Source organism: Garra rufa, chromosome 16, assembly GCF_049309525.1.
Source record: "Garra rufa chromosome 16, GarRuf1.0, whole genome shotgun sequence".
NCBI classification, from domain to species: Eukaryota; Metazoa; Chordata; class Actinopteri; order Cypriniformes; family Cyprinidae; genus Garra; species Garra rufa.
Window position 1 is genome coordinate 11,328,900 of NC_133376.1, and position 26,645 is coordinate 11,355,544.

Genomic DNA, 26,645 nt, shown 5'->3' on the forward strand with positions numbered 1-26,645 from the left:
AGTTAGGTCCCACCTAGCTGCAAGTGTAGTCCTATATGAAATCCATGTGGGCAGTTAACATGGGGCCATTATGGAACCCGCGGACAATCCCATATAGAGCCCATTTTTCAGCCCATTTAAGACCCACATTGGCCCCACATATAAAACTTAGCTGGGTTAAAGCTGGGACCCATGTGGGTCTTGTGCATGTTGCCCAGTTAGGTCCCACCTAGTGGCGAGTGCAATCCTATATGATATCCATGTGGGCAATTAACATAGGGCCATTATGGAACCCGCGGACAATCCTACATGGGGCCCATTTTTCAGCCCATTTCAAACCCACATGGGCCCCACATACAAATGTTGGCTGGGAGGTAAAAAATGCCTCATGCACAATTAAACAATCTATTGGCTGTTGTGAAATGTGAAAATGAATGAAAAGTGTCAGTTCACAGCAATTACTTGCTTTTTTCTGCAATGTTTTGTGCATCGTTAAGCCTTTTAACCAATCAAATGCTAGCTGGTTCAGGTGTATTTGATTAGGGTTAGAGCTAAAATCTGCAGGACAGCGGCACTCTAGGACCGACGTTGTCTACCCCGGTCTATTTATTGACAACAGTTTAAAATATTGAAGTAATTGGGTAAATAAAAATTGCCCTCACAAATGTAAAAAAATAAAAATAATGGAAATCAATTCCAGGGGGAAAATATTGCCTCTTATTGGAAAAATTAATTTCTGACCCTGATTGTTATTGAATTAAACTGAATTTAATAATTAAACTCATAAAAAAATCATAATTAATCATAATTAATTAACTTAACAAAAAAAATTACAGTTTTTGATCTAAATCTAAGTTAAATTCAACACTGACCTAAATTAATTTAAATAATTATGTTTTATAGCTGAATTTGACTCTTTCATAATTTAATCATTTTTTTTATTTTACCTTGAGAATGTTGTTGAACATATTTGAATCAAAATTGAACTAAACTGAGTTGAATAATGACAATATTGTCATCCATAAAAGACTTTTATTGAACATAGTTGAACTGAACTGAATTGAGTTTAAAAAAATTAAATATTGTCCTCATAGAACTGCTTTACAGCTAAAATTGAAGTAAATTGAAATAAAATTACTAACTAAATTGCGCTGAAATTGAACTTTTCATAACTAATGAATTTAACAACATTGACACTGTTATTGAACTAATCTGACTTTAATAATGAAACTACTGTCTTTTTTTGCTGCTTTACAGATTAATTGAATTTTCATATTGAACTTTACAACATAAACAGCTTTTGATCTAAACTGAATCAACATTGAACTAAATTGAATTTATTAATGACTCTTTTTAGAGCTGCTTTACAGCTGAATTTGGATCTGTTTCACAATTGATGAATTTTGAAACCTTTAGACAGTTATTGAACATAATGGAATCGAGAGTAAACTTAACTGGGTTGAATAATGACAATATCATCTTCCATAGAGCTGCTTTACAGCTGAAATTAGTTTCATAATTGATTAATTTTGCAACATAAATTTTTAATATTTGTGAACAAATTTTGAACTAAATTGAGGTGAATAAGGATACTTCTGTAGTGCTGCTTGTGAATTTGCATTTTTCATAATTGATGGATTTTACAGCATTGACATTGTTATTGAACTGAATTACCAATGAACTTGCTTGAGCTGAATAATGACACTATTGTGTTCTGTATAGTAGATTTACTGCAGTCACTTCATAGCTGATTACTTTTGCAGCATTGACACTGTTATTGAACTAAGCTGAATTTAACAATGACACTATTTTCTTTTTGCTGCTTTACAGATGAATTGAAATTTTTATAATTGCTTAACATTTAATAAATTGGATTTGTTTCATAATTGATCAATTTTGAAACCTCAAGACTGTTACTGATCATAATTGAATCAAGACTCAACTGAATTGAGTTAAATAATGACAATATTTCAACTCAGTAAAGCTGCTTTACAGCTGAAATTTAATTTTTCATAATAGATGAATTTTACAACATTGACATTGCTACTGAGCTGAACTGAATTGCCATTGAACTAAACTGAGCTGAATAATGATACTATTGTGTTTTGTAGAGTAGATTTACTGCTGAAGTAATTTCATAATTGATAAATTTTGCAACATTAATACTATTACTGAACTAAACTTTAAAATAACACTATTACAGCTGAATTGAAATTTTCATAATTGATTAACTTTACAACATAAACATGTTTTTTATCTAAAATGAACCAACGTTGAACTAAATTGAATTTAATAATGACTCTTTTTAGAGCGACTTTACAGCTGAATTCAGATCTGTTTAATTACTGATGAATTTTGAAACTGCAACACTGTTATGTGCATTTGAATTGAGTTGAATAATGACAATATTTTCTTCCACAGAACTGCTTTACAACTGAAATTGAATTTGTTTCATGATTGATCAATTTTGCAACATAAATTTACTGAACTAAGTTTAAACAAAAGAACTGCTTGTGAAATTACATTTTTCATAATTGAATTTTACAACATTAACATTGAGTACGTTTACATGGACAACAATATTCCGATTTTAACGCGATTAAGACAATACTCTGATTAAGAAGCAACCATGTAAACTGAGATTTTTGATTAATTTAATCCGACTAAAGTCATAATCGGAGTAAACACAAATCGAATTAAGACAGGTGGAGTATTCCTATTTTAGTCGCATTATGGATGACATGTACACACCTTAATCAGACTATTCCCCTTGTGTAGGACTTTTCGCCACATTTTGTGACAGGATACACACTAATGCTGCGTTCCAGGCAGGTTTTTGAGCTCGTAAATCACGTGTTCAAACCACGACTCAGGACTTTGTAGCGTTCCAGGCAAGTCACGCCAAGCATTTATTATTTTTATAGTATTAATAATTTGATTGCAACGTTATATTGTCCTAAACTCAATTTTTCCAGCGTGTGCCACTGAACACCGCACCCCTAGAGGCTTTATTGTTGTTTCTCGGGCTATGTCACGTCAGAACTCGGAACTGGGAGTACGTCGTCGATCTAGTACGAGTTCACGGGTGGGAATTCACGGGTTTGAGTGCCGTTCCAGTGCACTTTCACGGGTAGAAGTTTGGAAAAACACGGGTAACGGGTTGTCTGGAACGCGGCATAACGCTCTCAGTTGGTTGCGCTTTGGTTTCATTTTTATTTATTTATATTTTGCTACAACATGGGCTTAATCAATGCTCATTGCTGATAAATAGCCTAGTTTGTTATCATAATTTTTAGTTTTATGGAAACGTTTTTAACATTCAACCCCCTTTTTCATTAGTATAATTTGTAAGTATTTATTTTAATTTTGTGAACGGGATTTCCGCTATTGGAATGTCTTAGGATGCTTTTTACTTTTACTATCGAATTCATGATCTTGGTTTTACTTGCATATATAAGGCTACACCTATCAATTTTAAGATTAAAACAAATTCTTAAAAGATGGATTTGTTATTTTTAATTAAACAGCATAACAAAAATAAATTAAAACTAGCTTATATAGCATTTATTAACAAAAACTAATAAGACGAGGCATGGACTCCATCACATGCTGTTATATGCCGACTAAAAAATTTATTACAGGGCGCGCAAACACTGAGCAATCAAAATAATTAATAAAAAAAAATAATAAAAGAAAGCCTCCAAAGCGTAATGTGAGGTAAACGGCAAAGATAACAGGGTTTTCAAAATGAAAACAAACAAAAAAAGTAAAACTAAACTGGCTTTCGGTGACTGTGCTTGCGTGTGTTTTTTTTTTTTTTTTTCTTTTTTTTGTCCTAAAAACTGCATGCCTCTGAAACGCTCGCTGTATGAATCAGACGCTTTGGAGCAGCACAGCACGCACTCGCACAAATTTAACGATGACTATTGTCTTTTCAAGAACTGCTTTACAACTTAAATTGAATTTCATAATTGATCAATTTTGCAACATAAATTTGCTGAACTAAATTTAAACAAAAGAGCTGCTTGTAAAATTACATTTTTCGAAATTAAATTTTATAACATTAACATTGTCATTGAACTAAACTGAGTTTAATAATGACACTTTAGTCAATATTAATCGTTTTTGAGCTGAACTGAATAATTGAACTACATTGAACTAACGACGCTATTGTCTTTTTAGAGCTGAAATTTATTTTTTTCATAACTGATGAATTGTTCAGCATTGACACTGCCATTGAACTAAACTAAATTGCAACTAGAGTTTTTGAGCTGAACTGAATCTCTGAATTAAACTGAATTTAATGATGACTATTGTCTTTTCAAGAACTGCTTTACAACTGAAATTGAATTTTTAATAATTGATGAACTGTGAAAGACACTGCTGTTGGACTGCATTGAATTCAACACTGAACTTAATTGAACGAAACAGTTTAAATGTATTCTTTATTGTAATTTTCCTGTTTATTTCTGTGAAGCTACTAAAGCAATCTGTATTATTTCAAGAGTTACACAAATAAACGTGACCTTTGACCTTAACCCTGAACCACAACCATGACAGCACTGAAGACGCAAGTTTTCCCTGCAGGAATGATGGGAAATCACGTCTGATCAATTAGTGCCAGCGGAGAGACGCGCTGTAGTTGACACATAATCGCATCAGTTCCTCTGCAGGCGGCAGCTATTAGTCTCCATTTGATCTCGTCATGTTGACGGCTCGTGTGTGACATCCAGTCTGATATCTGAGGCGTCTGAAGAAGCGTTTACACTGTAAAAAGTAATAAGTTGTATTTACTTAGAAAACCTGTGGTAATTGATTACCTCAACTTTTTCAAGTAAATTAGTTCATCATTTTTGAGTATTTGTAACTCACTTTGACAAGTTTAGTTAACTTAGAGTTAAGTTAAGCTTGGTGCACAGAACTCAAACAAAACAGTTGACTTTACAAGTCTTCTTTGTTCACATTACTAGCAAAATGTGTGCAAACTGATTACCTTACATTTCTCAAGTAAGTTGTACTCAAATCTTTAAGTTGTTAATACAAAGACAGACAACAAATTGTTGGCACAAAAATAGGACATTTATTTGTTTAATAAAATGTAAAGTCCTTACATTTAAAGAATCAACCTTAAAACAAAAAAATTGCACATACTGAAAAAAAAAAATAGAATAGAAAAAATGGTATACTTTTAAATCACACGACCTGATAAGATTCTTTTTCATTGAAAGTATATTCACAAAAACTTGACACTTCAAAACTTTCATAAAGAGATAATAAAATACATTGATATGAAACAAGAAGTTTAATCCAAGTTTTATGAAGAGACATGATCTCTTTATATAATAAACAGCATCAGTGGACAAACAGAAGCTTAAACACACTTGCTTGATGTGCACAAGCAAACCTTATTGGTTCATATGGAAGCTCAAATGTGCTGAGTAATACGAGTTATATGTGAATAAAAGCTTAAATTAAATCGTTTCATCATAAAGTGACTGTGTCTCTTTAGAAGACTTGGATTAAAACACTCCTTTCATATGAATTTGTTTTACTACCTCTTTATGAGCGTTTTGGGCATACAAACTTTCAGTGGAGGGAAAGAAATCTGTCAAATATCATTACAAATATTTTGCATTGTGTGTCAAAGATCAACAAAAGTTGATTTAACTTTAAGCAAACTGCATGTTTTCCTAAATTAAATGAAACACTTCATCCACAATAACATTTTTACATCAGATGATTTTTCAGGTTCTTATTAGGTTCAGCCATTGAATGAAATCAAAGGTATCCTTCAAAACCGGAGGATACTCTTCTTACATAGCATAACTGAGTTCAAAGACCAGGCACATGGCTAGGGGAAGATTTTCCATTTCCACTGATTGTCCAATATAATTGTACCTTCCAAAATTATTACAGTAGATCTGGCATCAAGATGCAGTGAGTCCTCAGCTCAGGGATCTTGGTCAATATGCTGATTGACATCACTTCTTCACAGTCCTAGAAACAGAAGTAGCATATGACAAAAAATATGTAACATATAATTAAGAATGCGTATTAAGGTTATACAGTTGCATACATTTATAACTGTGTATTGTCTTTAGATGTAAATGCCTTTCAAACTGGGCAAAGCAGTGGATGCCAAAGATGGAAAAAAAAGACATTCAATTGTTTGCACAAAAATATTTTGATTAAAAACTGACATATTTATATTTTTTTATTAGTTCTGAGCTTTTTTTGACTTTGCATAGACAGCAACACAACTGACACATTCACGTCCCAGAAAGGTACTAAGGTATTAAGAACATCAGTGGTTCAATTGTATTGGTATGAAGTTACAAGAATATTTTTTTGTGCGCAAAGAAAACTAAAATAAAAACTTTATTCAATGATTCATCAGTTGATATGCCTTCCTGAGAGTACCATGATGTATGTGCATCAATTCCTCTGCTCGTAAACAAGGTGCAGTGCAGAGCCCCAAGGTGCGGGTCCCATGTCAGAACAACGGGCTCCTGCGTCAACATGCATGCGTCATGGTACTCTCCTGAATGTGAAAAGTGAAAATATCTTATTTTTGTTTTCTTTGCGCACAAAAAAGTATTCTTGTAGCTTTATAAAATTACAGTTGAACCACTGGTGTTTCTGAGCCTTGAAAGTGGTAGCTGTGTTGATATCTACGCAGGGTCAGAAAGCTCTTAGATTTAATTTAAAATATCTTAATTTGTGTTCTGAAAATGAACGAAGGTTGAATTTCAATTTTCATAATCCCTTTAAGTATTTTTCTATCTTCTTTCTAACTATTTTCCTAATTTATTTGTTTCACTTTCTTTCTTTCTTGACTTTTTCTTGCCAGATCAGAATTGTTTGCATTACACTAAATAACCAGAATATCACAGGCAAAATTACTTACAAAACATGTCTTGCAAGATCCTCTTCAAGGAAGAGTGGAAGGCCATGGAGAGCTGCTGGTCATCTCCCATTATTGTTTGATGTCTGTACAATTATGAAAAGAGTCATATTTAATAGCACTCATATCACAAACATTAGGCATACAATATAATAAATATCATTCTGTGTGATTTTACAAAGTGCACCCTATGGTAATAAGCGTATTATCTGTGAAAACATAAAAATTGAGTACTTACATATTCCATAGGATCCATATTTGAATCAGTTTTTCAAGAGTTGACCCCTTTTTCACTCAATGAACAAGCAGAACTTCAACTTCCACTGCATGAGTTTAAGTCCTCAAAAAAGAGCACATACAATATGAAAAGAAAATGGTAATAATTAATGCTGGGCATTAATGCACTTTTACAATTTACATTATTACTACGGTTAGAAGTAACTGGCTAGCTAGTAAGCTAACTGAAGGTTACGGTTATGCTCGTCAGTAAAACTCATTCAAATTTCGTGTTTTGTTCCTCAAAAACAATAGCACACACTCTGAGAAGAATACAGTTTCTAAATAAATCACCAAAAACTTACCTAATCTTTCTGCCGTATTTCAAACAGGATCTGACTGTGAAGTTCAGTTAGTCGTCTTCTTCTGGTGATGTTTCTGTTTGTGTTCGTTTTTTACCTAAGGTGCACTTTCGCCCCCTGCTGGTCTGGTTATTACAGCAGTGTGAACAGACCTTTAGTACAACACACTAGATGCTCTTTAGTACTGTTTACTAAAGTTGTTTAGTTTCCCTACGGCATCCACCTAAAAGTTCAAATAACTCGGTGCACTCAAGTAAAATCAACAAATTTGTCGAAATTAGTTATATTTACATGCTTTTCTTAGTAGATTCAGTGATTACTTTTTACAGTGTACATGAGCTGACATGTCACCCAGACTGCTGCATCATGGGATTCTTAGAGCATACTGACAGCACTAAAGGAGGTCATCTGTACTTGAGACACATTTGCATACCTGAAGCACGAATTCTGCCCATTACCCAGCATCCTCTCTGCCAGGAGATCCTGGCAGGGCCTGAAAGCGCTCGCGTCTCCCCCGCAACGATCTATCATTCCTTTCAGAGTCATCTGGTACCAAGCTTTCCCATTTGGAACAAATCTGTTGGCCCGAGTTTCTGACTTGGATGCGCGGCGGCCCAAAAGGCCTCTAAAATTACCCCAGAACATCCAATGAAATGATGGAGGAAGAGCAAACCAGATTAGACCTGCTCCTGCTTGAATCTTTGGGGGAGAGGTCTGAAAATTGCATTTATAATTGTGTTTGTCTCCAAGATGCTTCATGGTAAGTTTATCCAGCTAATGGCTGTCTTAATTCTGCTGTTTAGTTTGGGATTTGTCCTGCGAAAGCTGCGCGTGTCGATACAGCGCAATGAAAATGATGCAATAGAGAAACAGCATGCTGATATTTGATTGAAGTCAAGCATTATAAGTATTACTAGTGTTTCTAGTGAAACTCTGGCCTCAATTACCTTACATTACTTTAATTTATAGATATAGAAATGCACAATCAGCAAAACACAGGCCCTGCTGTGACCCCTCGTCCTTCTGTTTGCTAAATCATTTTCAGTCTATTTCCAGAATAAAAGCACTGACATTTAATTCGACACGACGTTAAAGCATCATTCAGATGTTGATAGTGTAATAATTGGTGTGCTGATGCACCAGGCTCTCATGCGGTGGTAATGACCATCTGCCTCCTCTGATAACTGCTGCAGTCTCTGCGCTCGTAAACGCTGACCTGACTCTCACCGGGAGCAAACGTCCTCACACCCTCCAGGAGATACATCCAGCCTTCCTAAAATAACCTGAGCATCAGCGCCTGAGAGCGTGCGCTTCGGTCTCAGGGTGTTCAAAAGTGTTTGAGTCGAGAATTACTGAGATTATTGTTCTTAAATCGCTATCATCGCTATCCTCACTACATAGATAAACTATAGTGTCCTCTTGCACATACTATATAGTAACAAAATATCAAAAATGATAACTGGTGTCTGAATAAATTTGGTTTGACTGTATATGTACCATATAGTAGTTTCTCTACTATAAATAGAACGTTTCATGTAGGTTTGGAGAGGATAATGTTTTCCTAATAATCAGTATGACATAAATGGCTTGTTTTTATCTATTGTTTTTATCTAAAAAAATAGCCTGAACACAGCCATTAACCATCATATGGACAATTGAATTTGATGTGTCCATTAATATGTAAAACTTTCTAAAACTTATGTTCAGTTCAGTGATTAAACTGACAACAGTTCAGGATATATCGCACAATACATTGCACAATGAGGAATCTGCAGAAAGTTCAACAGTGTTGAGACATGTGAGAGACAATGTCACCCTCTGCTGGTGACAAAAAGACACACCATAGGAAAAACGGATAAATTACATCCCCTTTTGAACATCCTACGATTAAATTAGCAAATTACATTATATACACTCATATCACCGCCATTTTGAATATATTGCATGTTATAATTTAATAATTAAGTGAATACGTCTTCAACTAAAATTATCAGGAAAGACAAAAGTAATGGAACTAAGCTATTGTTGTTGTTTGACACAAAATTACATAATAGCGTTTTGTAAGTACATTGATTGAAGTACATAGCTACAATAGTTACAGTGCCTTGCGAAAGTATTCATACCATAGGCGGAGTTTCACATTTTTGCCTGGAGGGGCACCTACCGGCAGAACGCAAGCTCAGATTTTTTTATACCACAGTCCACCATAATTTCATACATTTTAATTGTTCATAATATATATAATTTACTAATTCTACACACTAAAATAATTAGATAATATAAATAAAATTGAGAAAATGTGAAAATATATTTTTAATAATGGCTTTGGCAAAATCAATTGGCTCTGGTCTGGGGGGGCAGTGCCCCTCCCTGCCCCCCCCAAACTCCGCCTATGATTCATACCCCTTCATTTTTTTCATGTTTATTTTTTTGTGTTGCTGATATGTTAAACTGATTTAAATTACTTTAATCTACACTGCATTCATTATAATGGAAAAGCAAAAATGCACGGGTTTATAACGTCTTTGCAAACTGATTGAAAAAAAAAAAACTTAAATGATTCCATTGCATAAGTATTCATACCCTTATCTGGGATAGTTAAAATTTATCTCAGGAGCATAACCAAAGGGCCAGCATAAACCAACTAAAACCAGCATCCCAGCACCAAAACATACCTAACCAGCATATGCTGTTTTTTTCAACAGGGTAAATACCAGCTGAGTAAGTGAGTAAGGGTATGAATACTTATGCAATGAACTTATTTAATTTTTTTTTTATTTTTATTTTTTATATAAATTTACAAAGTTGTGACATTCTGTTTTTGCTTTGTCATTATGGTGTGTGGAGTAGAGATTTTGATGTGGAAAAAAGAAATTTAAAGCAATTTAACATAAGGCAGCTAAGTAACAAAACGTGAAAAAATGAAGGAGTACGAATACTTTCGCAAGGCACTATAGCTGTGTCTCATTTAGAAGGATTCGACCTCCGGAGGGCGCAGCCTTCCAAATGAGACACAGCTTATGTATCATGAACTACATAAAAAAACACATTTCCCATGCGCCCCTTCGCGATTAAATTACGCTTATTTCCGCTTTCCGGCACAATTCTTAGCCAATAAGAACGACGCATTGACGCTGTTTCTACCGTAGAACTCGAATGAGTGGCTAGAATGGAAAGCAAATACAAAGTAGGCGGGGCTTATCGTGGCCCGGATGTTTTGTCTACAAGCTCTATCATTATGCAAGACAGGTGTAATATTAAACCCTCCTGCTTAAGAATTCTCAATATATTTGATATTTTATATATTTTATGTTCCATTAAAAAAAATTATAAAACAAATCCTGAATGTGGTTCAATCGTGTTTTTGGGCCACCGAGCGCCCCCTGTAGGAGTAACCGCTGTACGTCTCACAGAACACCGCTAGACTCACGTGGCGCCCAATGGTTTCTATGCAGGTAACTAGGAAGTGAAAGGGCTGAAGCTCCTCCTCCCACGTGTATCCGCAGGAACCGGCGGCGGCGTGACGCGGGTAGAAGAGACCGATAGACCAAAACCGGCGGACCGGAGAGAGAGAGTCAGGTATTTAAAATTGACAAATGTCTTACGTACAGGTTCATAAGTGGTTTAAAAGAGGATCGGGAGTATCCTGTTAATGTACTTCGACATGTGCCATACTATGTATATGGTACTTCAAAGAATACAATAACCCCTTCGGGGTACGTGTTAGAAATGGGGGTAATACCATAGTACTTTGTGGTACTTTTTTGTTAGTGTGGCCTTGGAATGCGAAAATGAGCGTCAAATCACCGATCGCCGGGCGCTTAGTGTGGACGCGCTTGTCCGGGCCGGACACGCACGCGCACACAGGTCAGGTCGGTCCCGATTTTAACGTCAGTTTTTTCCGGTGTTCTAGGACTGAATATGGCAGATGATCCGAACGCGGCGGACAGAAATGTGGAGATCTGGAAGATCAAGAAACTCATCAAGAGTCTGCAAGCGGCGAGAGGGTGAGATAGTTTGTGTGGAAGTGTGTGATTGAAAGATAAATGTGTCCTAAAGTGTTTTAATGTTGTGTTTAGTATGTAGTATGTGTTCATGTATTTATAAAAGTGAAATTTTGTAAAATCACGGTTTGTATATATTATGTAATTCAAATCTGGAGCACAAAGGTGGTTGACACACACACACGCACACACACGCACACACACACACGCACACGCACACACACACACACACACACACACACACACACACACACACACACACACACACACACAGACACAGAGTTAAATTTAAAGTGGTTTTCTTTCTAATCCCTAACGTTTAAGTATGAGCAATAGTAATGGTGATTCTTGGCTTGGTAAACAGCAGTAATAACAAGTTACTCCAGGGCCGGGCAGCTCTCAAGATAGTGCCAGATACTTAACTTCAGACCTTCGGTGTGTGTGTTTGAGTTTGGAATCGCAGCGAGTTTCAAACAGGTGTGTTTTGTGCCTCATAATGACTATAATCACTCATTAATGAGTGCATTTATTATAGGTCCAGATAAGAGACTTGCTCAAGGACAGAATTGTGATTGTTCTTGATCAGCTTTTGCTGAATTTGACCCTGCAACCTACTTTTTGGGAGTCTTTTGTTTTAGAAATGGAGATCGTTGAAACGGAAGGAACTGCTTTGCTTGATGTAGATTGTGGATTTGTGAGCTTTTAATCAAGGGTAAAGCATGTGTACATGGGTCTATTTGAAGAAGAGTCATTGGCATGACACTGGTGCTGTCATTCTGACAGGTAGTTATGTGGAGCGTCACAACAACAATGCAGACCTTCTTTCAAGGGTAACTTCTCTGTATGTGCACATAAGATAAAACTAATTAATGCTCACATGCACATAAAAAATTGAGCTGAAACCCACATCAGAAAATGAAACTCTTTGTTTTCATGCCTGTGTGTCGCTGACCTTCATGCCACGTGTGTGTAAATAAACCAGAGTGTGTTGGTTTGTCGCTGTGTTTTGGCAGCAGTGTGACCCTGATAACTCCTCACAGCTCAGTGTGGATGGTGTAAACCCAGCGTTTTGAAGTCAGTCTGTCTTTTAGCAGTGGTGTGTGTGTAAGAGAACTCTAGAAATGCCACTTTTGTCAGCTGACAATACTGAAGCGTTTGACCTCTTTGTGACTCTCTGACTCTGTTCTAGTAACTATTGAGCTATCCATCTAAGCACCATTATAAGGGATCATATGTGTGATAGCTGATCCATAACATACAGAGAAGGCAATCCCACAGCAATGCACTGGGATGAAAAATCTAATATGGCAAACCTTTAAAGTTGTAAATAGAGCAAAGGTTATTGGAGTATGTTTTACATAAAAATACCATTTCAGTCTTTCTACTTAACAGTTACAGCTTAATTTCAAGGTTTTACTTACAGTTTAATACAGCTTTATTATTATTATTATTATTGCGCATTACAATGTGTCCTGTTTATTTAAAAAAAAATTTCCTGAGCAAAATGTTATACATACTATTATACATTTTTACCATGATTTACAGAAGACACCCACAAAAATGTAATTCGGTAACAGTGAACAATAGATCATATAAGAAAAAATCTTGTCAGGTATATTTAGGACAAGAATCATTAGAAGACATTAAAAGCCTGTATTTAAGGAACAAAGTACAGCCTTAAAATAATAATTAATAGTCTTTTTAAATTACTACAAATCTTTGCCACTATCCTTCAAAACACTAGGTTTTAATGACACTGGAACATAGTTTGACATTTAATTTTCACAAAAGTTAGTTGAAGCATTATAGTAGACACTTAAACTTGCATTTAATTTGTTCTCTCTATGTATATAAAATCACTTTTGTAAATTTCATTTGATGTGGACACAAAAATGGGATCTTTGAATTTTTGTGAACTTTATTTGCAATTTCTGAATTTAAGTAGTTTCTACATAATTTTCCCCCATTTTGTTAATACACAATACAGAAGCAATATTTCTGTATTAAGCATATTAAAGCATTAATGACTATGTAGTGTTCCAAATCAGTCACCTTTTGAGTTACAGTTGGTCAAAAGTTTACATACCCCTTGTAGAATCTTCAAAATGTTAATTATTTTACCAAAATGCATGTTTTTTTATTTAGTACTGACCTGAATAAGATAATTCATACAAAATACATTAACATATAGTACACAAGAGAAAATAATAGTTGAATTTATAATAAATGACCCTGTTCAAAAGTTTACATTCACTTGATTCTTAATACTGTGTTGTTACCTGAATGATCCAAAGATGTTTGTCCTGAAAAGTTAAACTGCTCACTGTTCTTCAGAAAAATCCTTCAGGTCTCACAAATTTGTTGGTTTTTCAGCATTTTTTTTTTTTTTTTTGGTATTTGAACCGTTTCCAACAATGACTGTGATTAAGAGATCCGTCTTTCCACAACTGAGGACAACTGGGACTATTAGGAACTATTACAGAAGGTTCAAACACTCACTGATTCTCCAGATTGAAACCATGATGCATTAAGGGGTGTAAACTTTTCAACACAATGAAGATGTGTACATTTTTCTTATTTTGACTAAATACCATATTTTTTTGATTTTGTACCACCCTTCAGAAGCTACAGAAAATAATTTCATGTTTCCCAGAAGACAAAATAAGTTAAATTTACCCTGATCTTCAAATTCAAGCTCTTAATGCATTGTTTCCTTCTGGAGCATCAGTACATGTTTGAACCGTCTGTACTAGTTGCATATGAGTCCCTCAGTTGTCCTCAGTGTGAAAAGATGGATCTCAAAATCATACAGTCATTGTTGGAAAGAGTTTATATACACACAAATGTTGCAAAAACCAAAGAATTTGTGAGACCTGAAGGATTTTTCTGAAGGACTTCTGAACAACTATCACTAAACAAAAAAACAGCTGTGGATATCAGGGAACAACACAATATTAAGAATCAAGTGTACGTCAACTTTTGAATGGGGTCATTTTGATAAATTCTGTTTTCTCTTGTGAACTTTATGTAAACGTCTTTTATGTGAAATCTTTTCCAAGTCAGTACTAAAAAAAATAATAATGAATTTTGTATGATCCCTTTTATTGGTAAAATAAATAACATTTTGCAGATTCTGTGAGGTGTATGCAAACATTTGATCTCAACTGTAGCTATGCTGCCTTAAAACGCTTAATTTTGGACATTTTTCTTTCCATAATTTGCTTGATTGACTTGTGTCGAGCTAAATATCAATTCCTGTATCTCAACCAGTAGATAATGGTGCTAGGAATTTGGCATGTTCATGCGTTTGACTCCCAGGGAATGCATGTACTGATAGAATGTGTACTTTGAATGCAATGCAAGTCGCTTAGGATAAAAGCATCTACCAAATCCATAAATGTAAATGAATAACATAGCTGTTTTTTCTCTCTCTCTCTCTCTCTCTCTCTCTCTCTCTCTCTCTGTCAGTAATGGGACCAGCATGATCTCGCTCATCATTCCTCCTAAAGATCAGATCTCCAGAGTGTCCAAGATGTTGGCAGATGAGTTCGGTACAGCATCAAACATCAAGAGTCGAGTGAACCGGCTGTCAGTGCTGGGAGCCATTACTTCAGTCCAACAAAGACTCAAACTCTACAACAAAGGTGTGTGTGTGTCTTTAACTCCACAACCAAACAAACCATTTGAGACAAAAACCTGTGTTTTCTGACCATGAGATCATGCGAACAGATTTATTTAAAAGGCCCTATTGTGCTTTCTAAGAAAAGTAAAAGGTTTTGCTAGCTGGAACATGTTCATTTTAAAAGGTCCAATTTTGATCAAAAGACACAGAAAGTCATCATGACTCTCCAAAGAACCTGCAAAATGCTAATTATTTTACCAAAATAAGGGGCATCATACAATATGCATGTTCATTTTTTTATTTAGTACTGATCTAAATAAGATATTTCACATAAAAACATAGTCTACAAGAGAAAACAACAGCTGAATTGATAAAAATGACCCTGATCAAAAGTTTACATACACTTGATTCTTAATACTGTGTTACCTTAATGACCCACAGCTGTGTTTTTTCTTATTTGTTTAGTGATAGTTGTTTATGAGTCCCTTGTTTGCCCTGAACAGTTAAACTGGCCGCTGTTCTTCAGAAAAAGCCTTCAGGTCCCACCTTTTTTTGTTTTTTCATCATTTTTTGTGTATTTGAAATCTTTTTAACAATGACTATGGATTTGAGATTCATCTTTTCACACTGAGGGACTCGTATGCAACTATTACAACAGTTTTATTTAAGTGGTGATTAATACATTTTTCTAATTAGCTAATTATTAAAGAAACAGTTTTTTGGATTTTCAGCGTGTCCTGGTTAAAGTAAGTAAATAAATAATTTCAGGGCGTCACTATTGAATAAATTTAGATTTCAGTAAGATCTGATCAATTAATGTCCTGCACTTACTTTTATCACATTAAATATTCAGTTTTATCTGGAAATGTGTCACGGTACACAAGTACAATAGGTTTCACACAGCATTTCATGTTGACGTTTTATTTTTACTCATATTACGTGTTTGTTCATGTCAACCACATCCAAAGTCCACACTCTTCTAGTTCTTCAGGTTTTAGCAAACCTACGTCTGGAGTTTCACATGGTTTTGCTGTGTTTGCAGTGCCCCATAACGGTTTGGTGGTTTACTGTGGCACCATAGTGACTGACGAAGGCAAAGAGAAGAAAGTCAACATCGACTTTGAGCCATTCAAACCCATCAACACCTCTCTGTACCTCTGTGATAACAAGTTCCATACCGAGGTAAAATCACAGTCCAAATCAAGCATGCTTCACAAAACTCAATGCTCTCGAGACGCTGCATGATCGTCTTGTCTTTCTCTAGGCTCTGACGGCGTTATTGTCAGATGACAGTAAGTTTGGATTCATAGTCATCGATGGTAGTGGAGCTCTGTTTGGGACTCTTCAGGGAAACACCAGAGAAGTGCTGCACAAATTCACCGTGGACCTGCCCAAAAAACACGGTAATTACACTATAGCACTGATTTGACTGATGTGTCTAAGGTTTGTAGAAAACCAAGATGGTTTTAGCGCACTTAGTTTTTAGCCATTAAGTTTTCTAAAGATTGTATCATTAAACTAGTTGCATAATTCATTCGTCTCTTGAGATTCGTAAGTCATTCAAACATCAGCAGTAAATAAGTGTTGGAGTTGGAAAAGAATGGTTCATTTGTTTCCAAACTCTCCCAAAGTGATTCATTTGCATCACTCATAACTTATTTTGTATATAATGAAATGTTCAAGTAAAATTATCTTTAGTTAAACATTGGTAATTATTATTTAACATAGGTTTATATAAATTAAAATGTTTAGCAGAGTTGTGGACTCGAGACTCGACTCAGACTCGAGTCACAAATTTGATGACTTGTGACTTGACTTGACATAATCAAAGATGACTTGCGACTCGACTTTGACAGCAATGACTCGAGACTTGACTTGGACTTGAACCCTGTGACTCGGCAAGTCTTCTAAAGAAAAACTTCGGAGAGTTCTGATTAGGGCTGGGCGATTAATCGAAAAATAATCGAAATCGACATTCAGAACCTATAATCGTTAAAATTTTTCCAGGAAGATTATTTCAATTACTTTCCCTTTAAAAAACACAAGCGCTCCGTTCCGTTATTCCGCCGACATGTCGATGGAGAGCTTAAACAGTATTTATACAGTAAAAAGTATTTTTACAGGATATACAAGGGTAATTTTATTTAGAGGAGATACTGCTTATTTTCTATTTTTAATATGAAAAACATTGAAAATTATTTATTTTGTTTCCAATAGTGCAAGTTATTTATTTTCACTAATTTAAGAAAAATGTGACTTTTTGTTTTAAGCAATGCTTGCTTTAATTTCAGTTGTTCAACACTGATGTTCAATTAATAATCATAGATCGTAGATAGTGTGTTTCCTTCAATTATTTTAAAATCAAGTAATGCACCCTTCATCCAAAAATCTCTCGCTTGTAATATGTGAACATATTTACTGTACAAAACTTGTCAGTGAACTATGAGGGCAAAAAAATAATTATTATATAAATATAATTAAATATAATTTTATTAATAAATAAAATAATCGTTCATTAATCGTAATCGGGTTAAAATGTTCAATTAATCGAGATTTTGATTCTAAGCCAAATTGCCCAGCCCTAGTTCTGATCATTATAGGCTGAAGCGAATTACACTGGTATGGTTAGCGCAGCATTTGCAGGGTGGCCGCGGATCCTTAAAAAGTCTTAAATTCCGTTGTCCTAAAATAAGGCCTTTAAATGTCTTAATTTGTCTTAAATCTAAATCCAAGGGTCTTAATTTTTTAATCTTGATTTTAGAGGGAATGTCTCCATTAAAATGTTTGTTTTTTTACACTTTGAAAAGGAAAAGTTTATCGTTTTGAGGAGAATCTCCTGCGCGGGTTCTAAATCTGTTCTGTTGCTAGACACGCGCTTGCTTGACAACGCCTCAGTGTTGCCAGATTTAGCGGGTTTCCGCCCAACTACACGCATTTGATTCGCGGATTAACTGTTAAGTTTAACCATCATAAAGTAAAAGTTTATAATTAGCACATGTTTTGTCTTGCCACTTTACCAATTCCAACAATTTAAAAAGGGAACACGCACGCTGATTTTTTACCGCTGCCGCAAACACCTGACGCGAGCACGCGCAGAGAGAGAGAGAGAGAGAGAGAGAGAGAGGCGCGATTCACACAGATTGATTCCTCTTTAACTTCTATTTGAACTGAAACGTACATACAAAGTCATTAATACCCGTTTTGGTATTCTGGTAAACACAGTCGTTTATGTCTTTAGTGAACCGAAACAGCTGAGAAAGAGATGCGTGCCAGTATTCGTTTCGTGCATTTGGCCTTAAAGAGACAGCGTCCTATAAATACCTGCAGTGAGAAACACTAGTTATTTTACAATTAATTATTAAAGTTCCGCTCCTGAATACTAGTGTTATAGATTTTATTACTAACTTTATGATTGTATTATTAACTTTATGTTGCATTCATTTACAATTAATTTGTGTAATTGTTCTTGTTTTGTTACTGAACTTTAGTTCAGCTAGTAGTTTTTGCTGTGGATTAGAAGTACCTAAAGTAAGCATTCAGTAATTAGGAAAAAACAAACTTTTTTTTTTTTTTTTGCTGATCCGAAAAATGATCCGATCCGTGACTCAAAATCCGTGTTTGTTACACTATTACATTGGCTTCAAAGTGTGGGAGAGCCTTGACATTGTCATGGAATAGAAAATAATTTCTTCTTCTGGAATAGTGTTTTCTGTTGAATATTCCCAAGAAAAATCAGTTAAATAAAATAATAATTTAAAATATCTTCATAGTTTTGTGCTAGACTTTTGCGGGACTTTCAATTTGGTCTTAAATTTTGTTTGAAAATGGTATTAAAAAGTCTTAATGTCTTAAATTTAACTTGGTCAAACCTGTAGACACCCTGATTTGGCACTGAGCCAGAGAGGGACTCGCTAAGTGAGCGCTTATAATGTTTTTATCCACATAATGTTAAGGATATTTAATGTTTTTTTAGGGGCCATTCACATGTCGAGCCTAAAAACACGTGCAAAAGGCGCGCCGCTTTGTCTTTCTTTCCAAACCGCTCTTGCAGCTTGCGATCCTGTGCCGTGACTGGCGTCAGGATAGGGAGGATGAAACACTACAGGAGTTTTAAAATCCTAACCGAATATGAAATCTGGTTGCAGCGCACACATACGGAGAAACTTTGCAGATTATCTTACCTGAAATCCTAAACATGCATACACTACAATATTTGAAATTCGTGGCGCATCACACTACAAGATATTATTAGGATAATCATGCCGGAGGGAGCACCTCTCGTGATCTCTCTCTGGAAGGGTTCAGTGTTCAAATGCACCTGGCCGCAAAGCCCCAGCAAAAGTAATTACCGTGAATGTGTCGGGCAACGACACATTGAACGATTAAATTAATATTGTGATATGCTTTTTATACGTTTTTTTTTTTTATATATAGCCTATCTATGGATTTTAATTTAAATCGTGATGACTTGAGCAGGCTAAATTAACCTGTCTGCCGCTGGTCGCATTTGGTCGTTACAAAAAGAAAAAACTTTTAACAAACAAAAAGTGTTCCAAAAATATCTCTCAATTAACTTCATAAACTAAAGAAACAAAAATAAATGTAATCACTTTGCTATTAAAAACAGCAGTAATGGGGAAGAGAAAGAGAAAAAAGACAGGTTCCAGTCGGACTCCGGCCAGTAGATGAGACGTCCGACATTTTTGCAACGAATGTTTGTTTAATAGTCTATTTAACATTGTTATTTAGGCTACTTTCTTATTTAAATATATTATTTCTTTGATTTATTTTTGCATTTTTTGGCTGCCTGTTGTTCACTGACTGAAGTGCTAAAATAAACACGCACGTTTAATGTTTGAGCCTCATTTATTTTGTGTTTCAAAATTATATACATATGTATTTAATTTATAGATAGGCCTGTATACACACACGTTATAATTTATATTCATAAAACACCACGTTTGGGAGGGGAAAATCTGGGCGAAATCGGGCGAAAACTCCAGTAGTGTGAGCCGGGCTTTAAGCAACCATGACCCGCTCTCCATGAAGAGGCGGAAGTTTTAGTAAAGGATAAATTGATTTCCAGCATTAAAAATCGCTTGCAGTAGCTCTGCTATTAAATTTATTTTAAAATGGTTATTCCTGTACAGCTATGATAAGCTGTTTCTCCAACTTGGCAGTGCTTTCAATGTTATTAAGGAAAAGGATGAAGCTGTTTGGTTGGTTCTTGTCACAACACCTGTGGTGAGATGTTTTTATCTCTATGCGGCGCGGACGCACCTGGAATAAAACGAGCGCTTCGCATACAGTATATCTATGGTCGCGACCGCGTCGCTTCCATAAAGAGCGTGCATACCGCGCGTCTACATTTGAAATTTGAACTTGAGCGTGCAAAAGACGCGACATATGAACGGCCCCTTTGACATTTAAATTACACATAATCACTATAAACCACTTATAAGAAAAAGCAACAGTAGCCTAATAATTGGCTAAACCTTTCAAATATTTATATATATTTATATTATACTTATATATTTTATTTGACTCAACTGATTTAACTGATTATTTGAAGTCACTGAATATTTAACAAATGAAACAGTGGAATTAAAATAAATTATTAATTCAATTAGGCCTATATTTGATCACAATGATAAATTCCTCAATAAAACATCTAATTATTATAGTCTATATTTTATAATTATACCTACTATAGACTATTATTGACTTTAAATTTACTGTAGTAATTAATACAGAGACACTAATTTGGGCAAACAGCACAAGTGACTTGTTTAGGACTTGAAGCTTTAAGTTGAGGACTTGCAACTTGACTTGGACTTGCTCGTCTTGACTTGGGACTTGACTTGGGACTTGAATGCAAAGACTCGAGACTTACTTGTGACTTGCAAAACAAAGACTTGGTCCCACCTCTGATGTTTAGTTTTATTTTTTAAGCAGCACAACTGTTTCCAACATTGATAATAAATCAGAATATTTGAATGAGTTCTGAAGGATCATGTAACACTGAATACTGAAGAAATGATGCTGAAAATTCAGCTTTGCATTACAGGAATAAATTATATTTTGAAGTATATTAAAATGGAAAACCACTTTTTTAAATTGCATTAACATTTCACAATATTACATTTTTTTTTCTGTATTTTTAATCAAATAAATGCAGCCTTGATGAGCGGAAAAGTCTCCTTTAAAAAGCATTAAAAATCTTACTGAACTTTTGAGCGGCAGTGTACATATAATGATTTTCTCTCTCAGGAAGAGGAGGTCAGTCTGCGCTACGTTTCGCTCGGTTAAGAATGGAGAAGAGACATAATTACGTGAGGAAGGTGGCAGAGACGTCTGTGCAGCTTTTCGTGTCCAACGATAAAGTCAACGTGGCTGGACTGGTGTTGGCAGGATCTGCAGATTTCAAAACAGAGCTCAGCCAATCAGACATGTTCGACCCGGTAAGAAAGCAAGCTGATTGGTTATTAGTTGCTGGTCTGATTAGTTTAATTAACTTTCTCAATTAAGTCATCATGTAGAAACATTAGAAGTATGCTGTTCTGTACATGGTTTATCATTGGTTGTGACCTAATCCCACTTTTTTATGATTGGCTGAAGTACAGTCTTAAAAATGAAGGTGCTGTAAAAGTTTCTTCACAGCGTTGTCATAGAACCACCATTTTTGGTCCCACAAAAAGCCATTCCGTCAAAGGTTCTTTAAAGAACCTTTTATAATCTGAAGAACCATTTTTTGCCACAAATAACTTTTTGTGAAACAGAAAGGTTCTTCAGATGTTAAAGGTTCTTTATGGAACCATTTAAACAAAAAAGGTTCTTCTATGGCATCGCGACACACCTTTATTTTTAAGAGTGTACAGTCGTGGCCAAAAGTTTTGAGAATGACACAAATATTAGTTTTCACAAAGTTTGCTGCTCAACTGCTTTTAGATCTTTGTTTCAGTAGTTTCTGTGATGTACTGAAATATAATTACAAGCACTTCATACGTTTCAAAGGCTTTTATCGACAATTACATGACATTTATGCAAAGAGTCAGTATTTGCAGTGTTGGCCCTTCTTTTTCAGGACCTCTGCAATTCGACTGGGCATGCTCTCAATCAACTTCTGGGCCAAATCCTGACTGATAGCAACTTATTCTTTCATAATCACTTCTTGGAGTTTGTCAGAATTAGTCGGTTTTTGTTTGTCCACCCACCTCTTGAGGATTGACCACAAGTTCTCAATGGGATTAAGATCTGGGGAGTTTCCAGGCCATGGTCCCAAAATGTCAACGTTTTGGTCCCTGAGCCACTTAGTTATCACTTTTGCCTTATGGCATGGTGCTCCATCGTGCTGGAAAATGCATTGTTCTTCACCAAACTGTTGTTGGATTGTTGGAAGAAGTTGCTGTTGGAGGGTGTTTTGGTACCATTCTTTATTCATGGCTGTGTTTTTGGGCAAAATTGTGAGTGAGCCCACTCCCTTGGATGAGAAGCAACCCCACACATGAATGGTCTCAGGATGCTTTACTGTTGGCATGACACAGGACTGATGGTAGCGCTCACCTTTTCTTCTCCGGACAAGCCTTTTTCCAGATGCCCCAAACAATCAGAGAATATGACTTTGCCCCAGTCCTCAGCAGTCCATTCGCCATACTTTTTGCAGAAGATCAATCTGTCCCTGATGTTTTTTTTTTTTGGAGAGAAGTGGCTTCTTTGCTGCCCTTCTTGACACCAGGCCATCTTCCAAAAGTCTTGGCCTCACTGTGCGTGCAGATGCGCTCACACCTGCCTGCTGCCATTCCTGAGCAAGCTCTGCACTGGTGGCACTCCGATCCCGCAGCTGAATCCTCTTTAGGAGACGATCCTGGCACTTGCTGGACTTTCTTGGACGCCCCGAAGCCGCCTTAACAATGCAGTGGAACGTTTTTTTCGGGATTAAGTTAATTTTCATGGCAAAGAAGGACTATGCAATTCATCTGATCACTCTTCATAACATTCTGGACTATATGCAAATTGCTATTATAAAAACTTAAGCAGCAACTTTACCAATTTCCAATATTTATGTAATTCTCAACTTTTGGCCACGACTGTAGTCTTTCTAACATCAGTTTGTCGTCTCTGATTGGTTGCAGAGGTTACAGGCGAAAGTGTTGAAGCTGGTCGACATCTCTTATGGAGGAGAAAATGGCTTCAATCAGGCCATCGAACTGTCCGCTGAAGTCCTGTCCAACGTCAAATTCATTCAGGAGAAAAAATTAATAGGTAAAGATTAATTCTCACAGAGATGCAACTCTGTATAACCATTTAGCAACACAAGTTTTGCACGTGAAAATATCTGAGAGTCCTTAAAGTAATATTCAATTCTATTTGGTCACATTTAATATTTTAAAGACACTGTTTAGCTTCAGAACCTAAATCAAATGTTTCAGTAGTTTGCTAACCTAGATGTTGCAGAAAGCATTAAAGGAGTAGTTCACTTCCAAAACAAAAAGTACAGATAATGTACTCACCCCTTTGTCATCCAAGATGTTCATGTCTTTCTTTCTTCAGTCTAAATAAATTGTTTTTTTTTGAAGAAAACATTTCAGGATTTCTCTCCATATAGTCGACTTCAATGGTGCCCCCCCGAGTTTGAACTTCCAAAATGCAGTTTAAATGCAGCTTCAAAGTGCTCGTAATGATCCTAGATGAGAAAGAACGGTGGTTTCTAGCGAAACGATTGGTTATTTTCAAAACAAATTGACAATTTATTTTCTTTTTAACCTCAAAGGTTCGTCTTGTCTCGTCTCTGCAATGCACATGCGTAGTGTAATCTGGGTCAATACAGTCAGGGTATGTTTAAAAAACTCCTATTTTGTTTTTGTCTTCAACTTAAAAATCATCCTATATCACTATTTTACCTTTTTTTGTAAAGGGCGTTTGATCTTCTCTGTATGTTCACTTTGTAAACACTTGGTTGGTACTTCTGCAGCAATGTAGGACCATTTTAAAGTTGGGGAAGAAAACGAGATGGGAGTTTTGTATGAAGGTATTTTTGGTGCAAAACTACTGAACACATGTGAAAGCGGAATTTGTAGCTGTAGAGCATACCCACACATGTGTATCAATAAATTTGAAGTCACAGAGAAAAAATTTTTAGGAGTTGTAAACTTGTAGATTTTTTCCTCTCCTACAAACACAACACAGCAGTTACACCTTCACACATTCTTCACTGCAGGTGCACAAATCCGATTCTACGAATCACACATGAAGAAACTCGTACGCTCACATTTTTTGTACAGTTGCTGCAGTGAATATGGTGCAAAACGCATTCACACACCCGTATCAAAAATGTGAAGTCACGGAGAAATTTTACACACCCGCAAATTAATATGTGAATCCATACAATGAGAGTTGCAAACTTGTAGAATATCTGATCACAAATGCATTACTTTTCTTGGATAGTTTTCTAACATAATCGCAAGTCCAATTACTACATCTGCTTGAATCTGCTGCTACGAGTCTCAAACGCAGATTTTTCGCCTTTTAATGACAAGTTCCGCGCGCTCTCACTTTTGCACCATGTACTCCGTGAAATGTGGAGCAAAAGGGATTTGTGCATCTGTGAGGCAGCGGCAGGCAGGCCCTGTTCAGAGAACAGAGAATTTCGGCCAATCACCGCGCTGGCGATGTGAAGGACCAATAAAGCAGTCCCTCCAATTTTTCCCGATTCTGCGATCGCTTAATTTAATGCAAAATCAACAAAATGTCGCATTTTTTGCGATCCTGCATAATTTGTCATTTAACCACAAAATAATCGCAAAAAATAGCTATTCAAATATTTCAATAATAAAACTATTTTAAAATATATATATCATGTTGTTAAAGAGTCTGCTCACGTGATGTCTGTGAGTTGTCTGTCTGCAGGGCTCGCAAGATCGACGTCCCGGGGGCTTTTGTGTTTTTCAGTCGAGCTACCAAAATGTTTCACTTGCCTGCCGACTCCGAGCCGCTATCGTAAAGTAGAGGGCTTCTGTTGTTGCAAATGGAACGCCATAAAAGTTTTAAATTTGTTAAATAGTATAAGAAAAGTCTTAATTATAATTTTAAAAGTCAGTTAGGGACGGCAAGACGATATGGATATCGAATCACGATAGGGCTGAATAAAACTTCTAAAGGCAATGATGTCATTGAATAAATATGAGCCCTGCACATTTTAAAGTCAAAACGCAGCACTGATGACTTTAAATTAATGTATCTGAGTAGAACCGACTGTCCTCAGAAACGTGTCGTTGGCATTTTCATTTCATGCTGATAAAACAGCGTTAAAGCTGATTTGTATACCCGTTACTAGGGAAACGAAAATATTTCAGCGCTCCTAAAGCGCCCCCTTGTGACAGAATTTTTATTTCCAATACATTTATCAGCTGTTTATGTTTTTATGCAGCAAACACATAGGGTTTTAAATGTGAAAAGTTAATGTGCGTTCTAAAAAATCTAAACAATTAAGACAGTAATATTTATGTTTTAAATAAATATGATAAATTATATACTTGATGTATCCCTTTTAATGGTATAAAGGCTGAAATGTCATTGTATAAGATATTGTTTTTGTGTGAATCTGTATCTGACTTATAAATCATGTCATTTTATGACTTAAAATTCTACCTTACATTGTCCAACCCCACTCATTCTGTCACATTTTACTTGTGCAATTCTTAAAAAGGATCACAAATAACTTTAATTGATATTAAAAAATTCTGCAGATACACTAAAGATGAAATAAAATTCCTTCCTTGTTAAGGATTGATTAAGGAATAATTAAAAAGCTTTTTTATTCGGGCTAGTTCAATTAATTTTTGGGCTACCAAAATCCCAAGAGTACCTGAGACGTGACTGAAATGAAGTAGGCTATGTACAGTATAAATTTCTACACCTGCTGTTAATGTTTACAAAGTTCACATAAGAATATTGCCAATAGGTTATTTTAAAAGTTCAAATGTATCAGAATAAACAAATTTTATGTTTGATTTGTTTTATGTATGATAATTGAGCCTCTAAAATAATACCTAATATGGTAAATGTGATATTCTAATTATTAATAAATAAATTAAATAATTTAATAAATCGCAAAATTTTTCACAAATTTCTAGGACTTGTCACCACAAAATTAATAATTGTAATCGCAAAAATCACAAAAAAAAAAAAAAAAAAAAAAAACGTGAAATCCTGGAGGGACTAATAAAGGTATGCTTTTTTCTTATCTCCCCCCTGCAATCATTCACCGTTATACATTTGTTTAAGTAGATTTAATATGCGCGCTGGTCGTCTAAGTTGGTAATCATTGTTTCTTAGTTGGGTTAATTAGCCTTTATTATTTCCTAACGTATCTGTACTGTTAAGTTTGCTATTCAATCTTCTCATAATTAAAGATACTCTCATATTAAACGATGTAAGTTATTCCTTATATTCTCTTCTGCTTTACCTTCTAGAAAAATGACAGAACAGTCTCATATTACATCAAATGTGTAACGTAACAATGTTTTTCTTTCTTTTGGTTTGGTTTGTTTTTTTATTCT

The 26,645-nt window shown here is 35.4% G+C and overlaps 1 protein-coding gene and 1 long non-coding RNA gene across 2 annotated transcripts; one reads left to right on the plus strand and one right to left on the minus strand.

The window, feature by feature from the left end:
• Positions 1 to 5,049: 5,049 nt before the first annotated feature.
• LOC141287863 (uncharacterized) lies at positions 5,050 to 7,234 on the minus strand. The gene is made up of 3 exons (XR_012339563.1): positions 7,122 to 7,234; positions 6,887 to 6,969; positions 5,050 to 5,976 (listed from the first exon to the last, which is right to left on the minus strand). It is a non-coding gene; the product is annotated as an uncharacterized lncRNA (long non-coding RNA).
• A 3,690-nt stretch (positions 7,235 to 10,924) lies between these two features.
• Positions 10,925 to 23,360, plus strand: LOC141288028 (eukaryotic peptide chain release factor subunit 1-like). The gene is made up of 7 exons (XM_073820150.1): positions 10,925 to 11,040; positions 11,375 to 11,468; positions 14,934 to 15,109; positions 16,130 to 16,269; positions 16,352 to 16,490; positions 21,358 to 21,548; positions 23,220 to 23,360. The coding sequence occupies exons 2-7, from the start codon at positions 11,383 to 11,385 to the stop codon at positions 23,358 to 23,360; spliced, it is 873 nt and encodes a 290-aa protein (XP_073676251.1). The 5' UTR covers positions 10,925 to 11,040; positions 11,375 to 11,382.
• Positions 23,361 to 26,645: the final 3,285 nt, after the last annotated feature.

Coding starts and splice junctions, on each gene's coding strand:
- LOC141288028 (XM_073820150.1), top strand. CDS start 11,383: ATGGCAGATGATCCGAACGCGGCGGACAGAAATGTGGAGATCTGGAAG. Junction 11,469..14,933: donor AGTCTGCAAGCGGCGAGAGG/GTGAGATAGTTT, acceptor TCTCTCTGTCAG/TAATGGGACCAGCATGATCT. Junction 16,270..16,351: donor ATAACAAGTTCCATACCGAG/GTAAAATCACAG, acceptor GTCTTTCTCTAG/GCTCTGACGGCGTTATTGTC.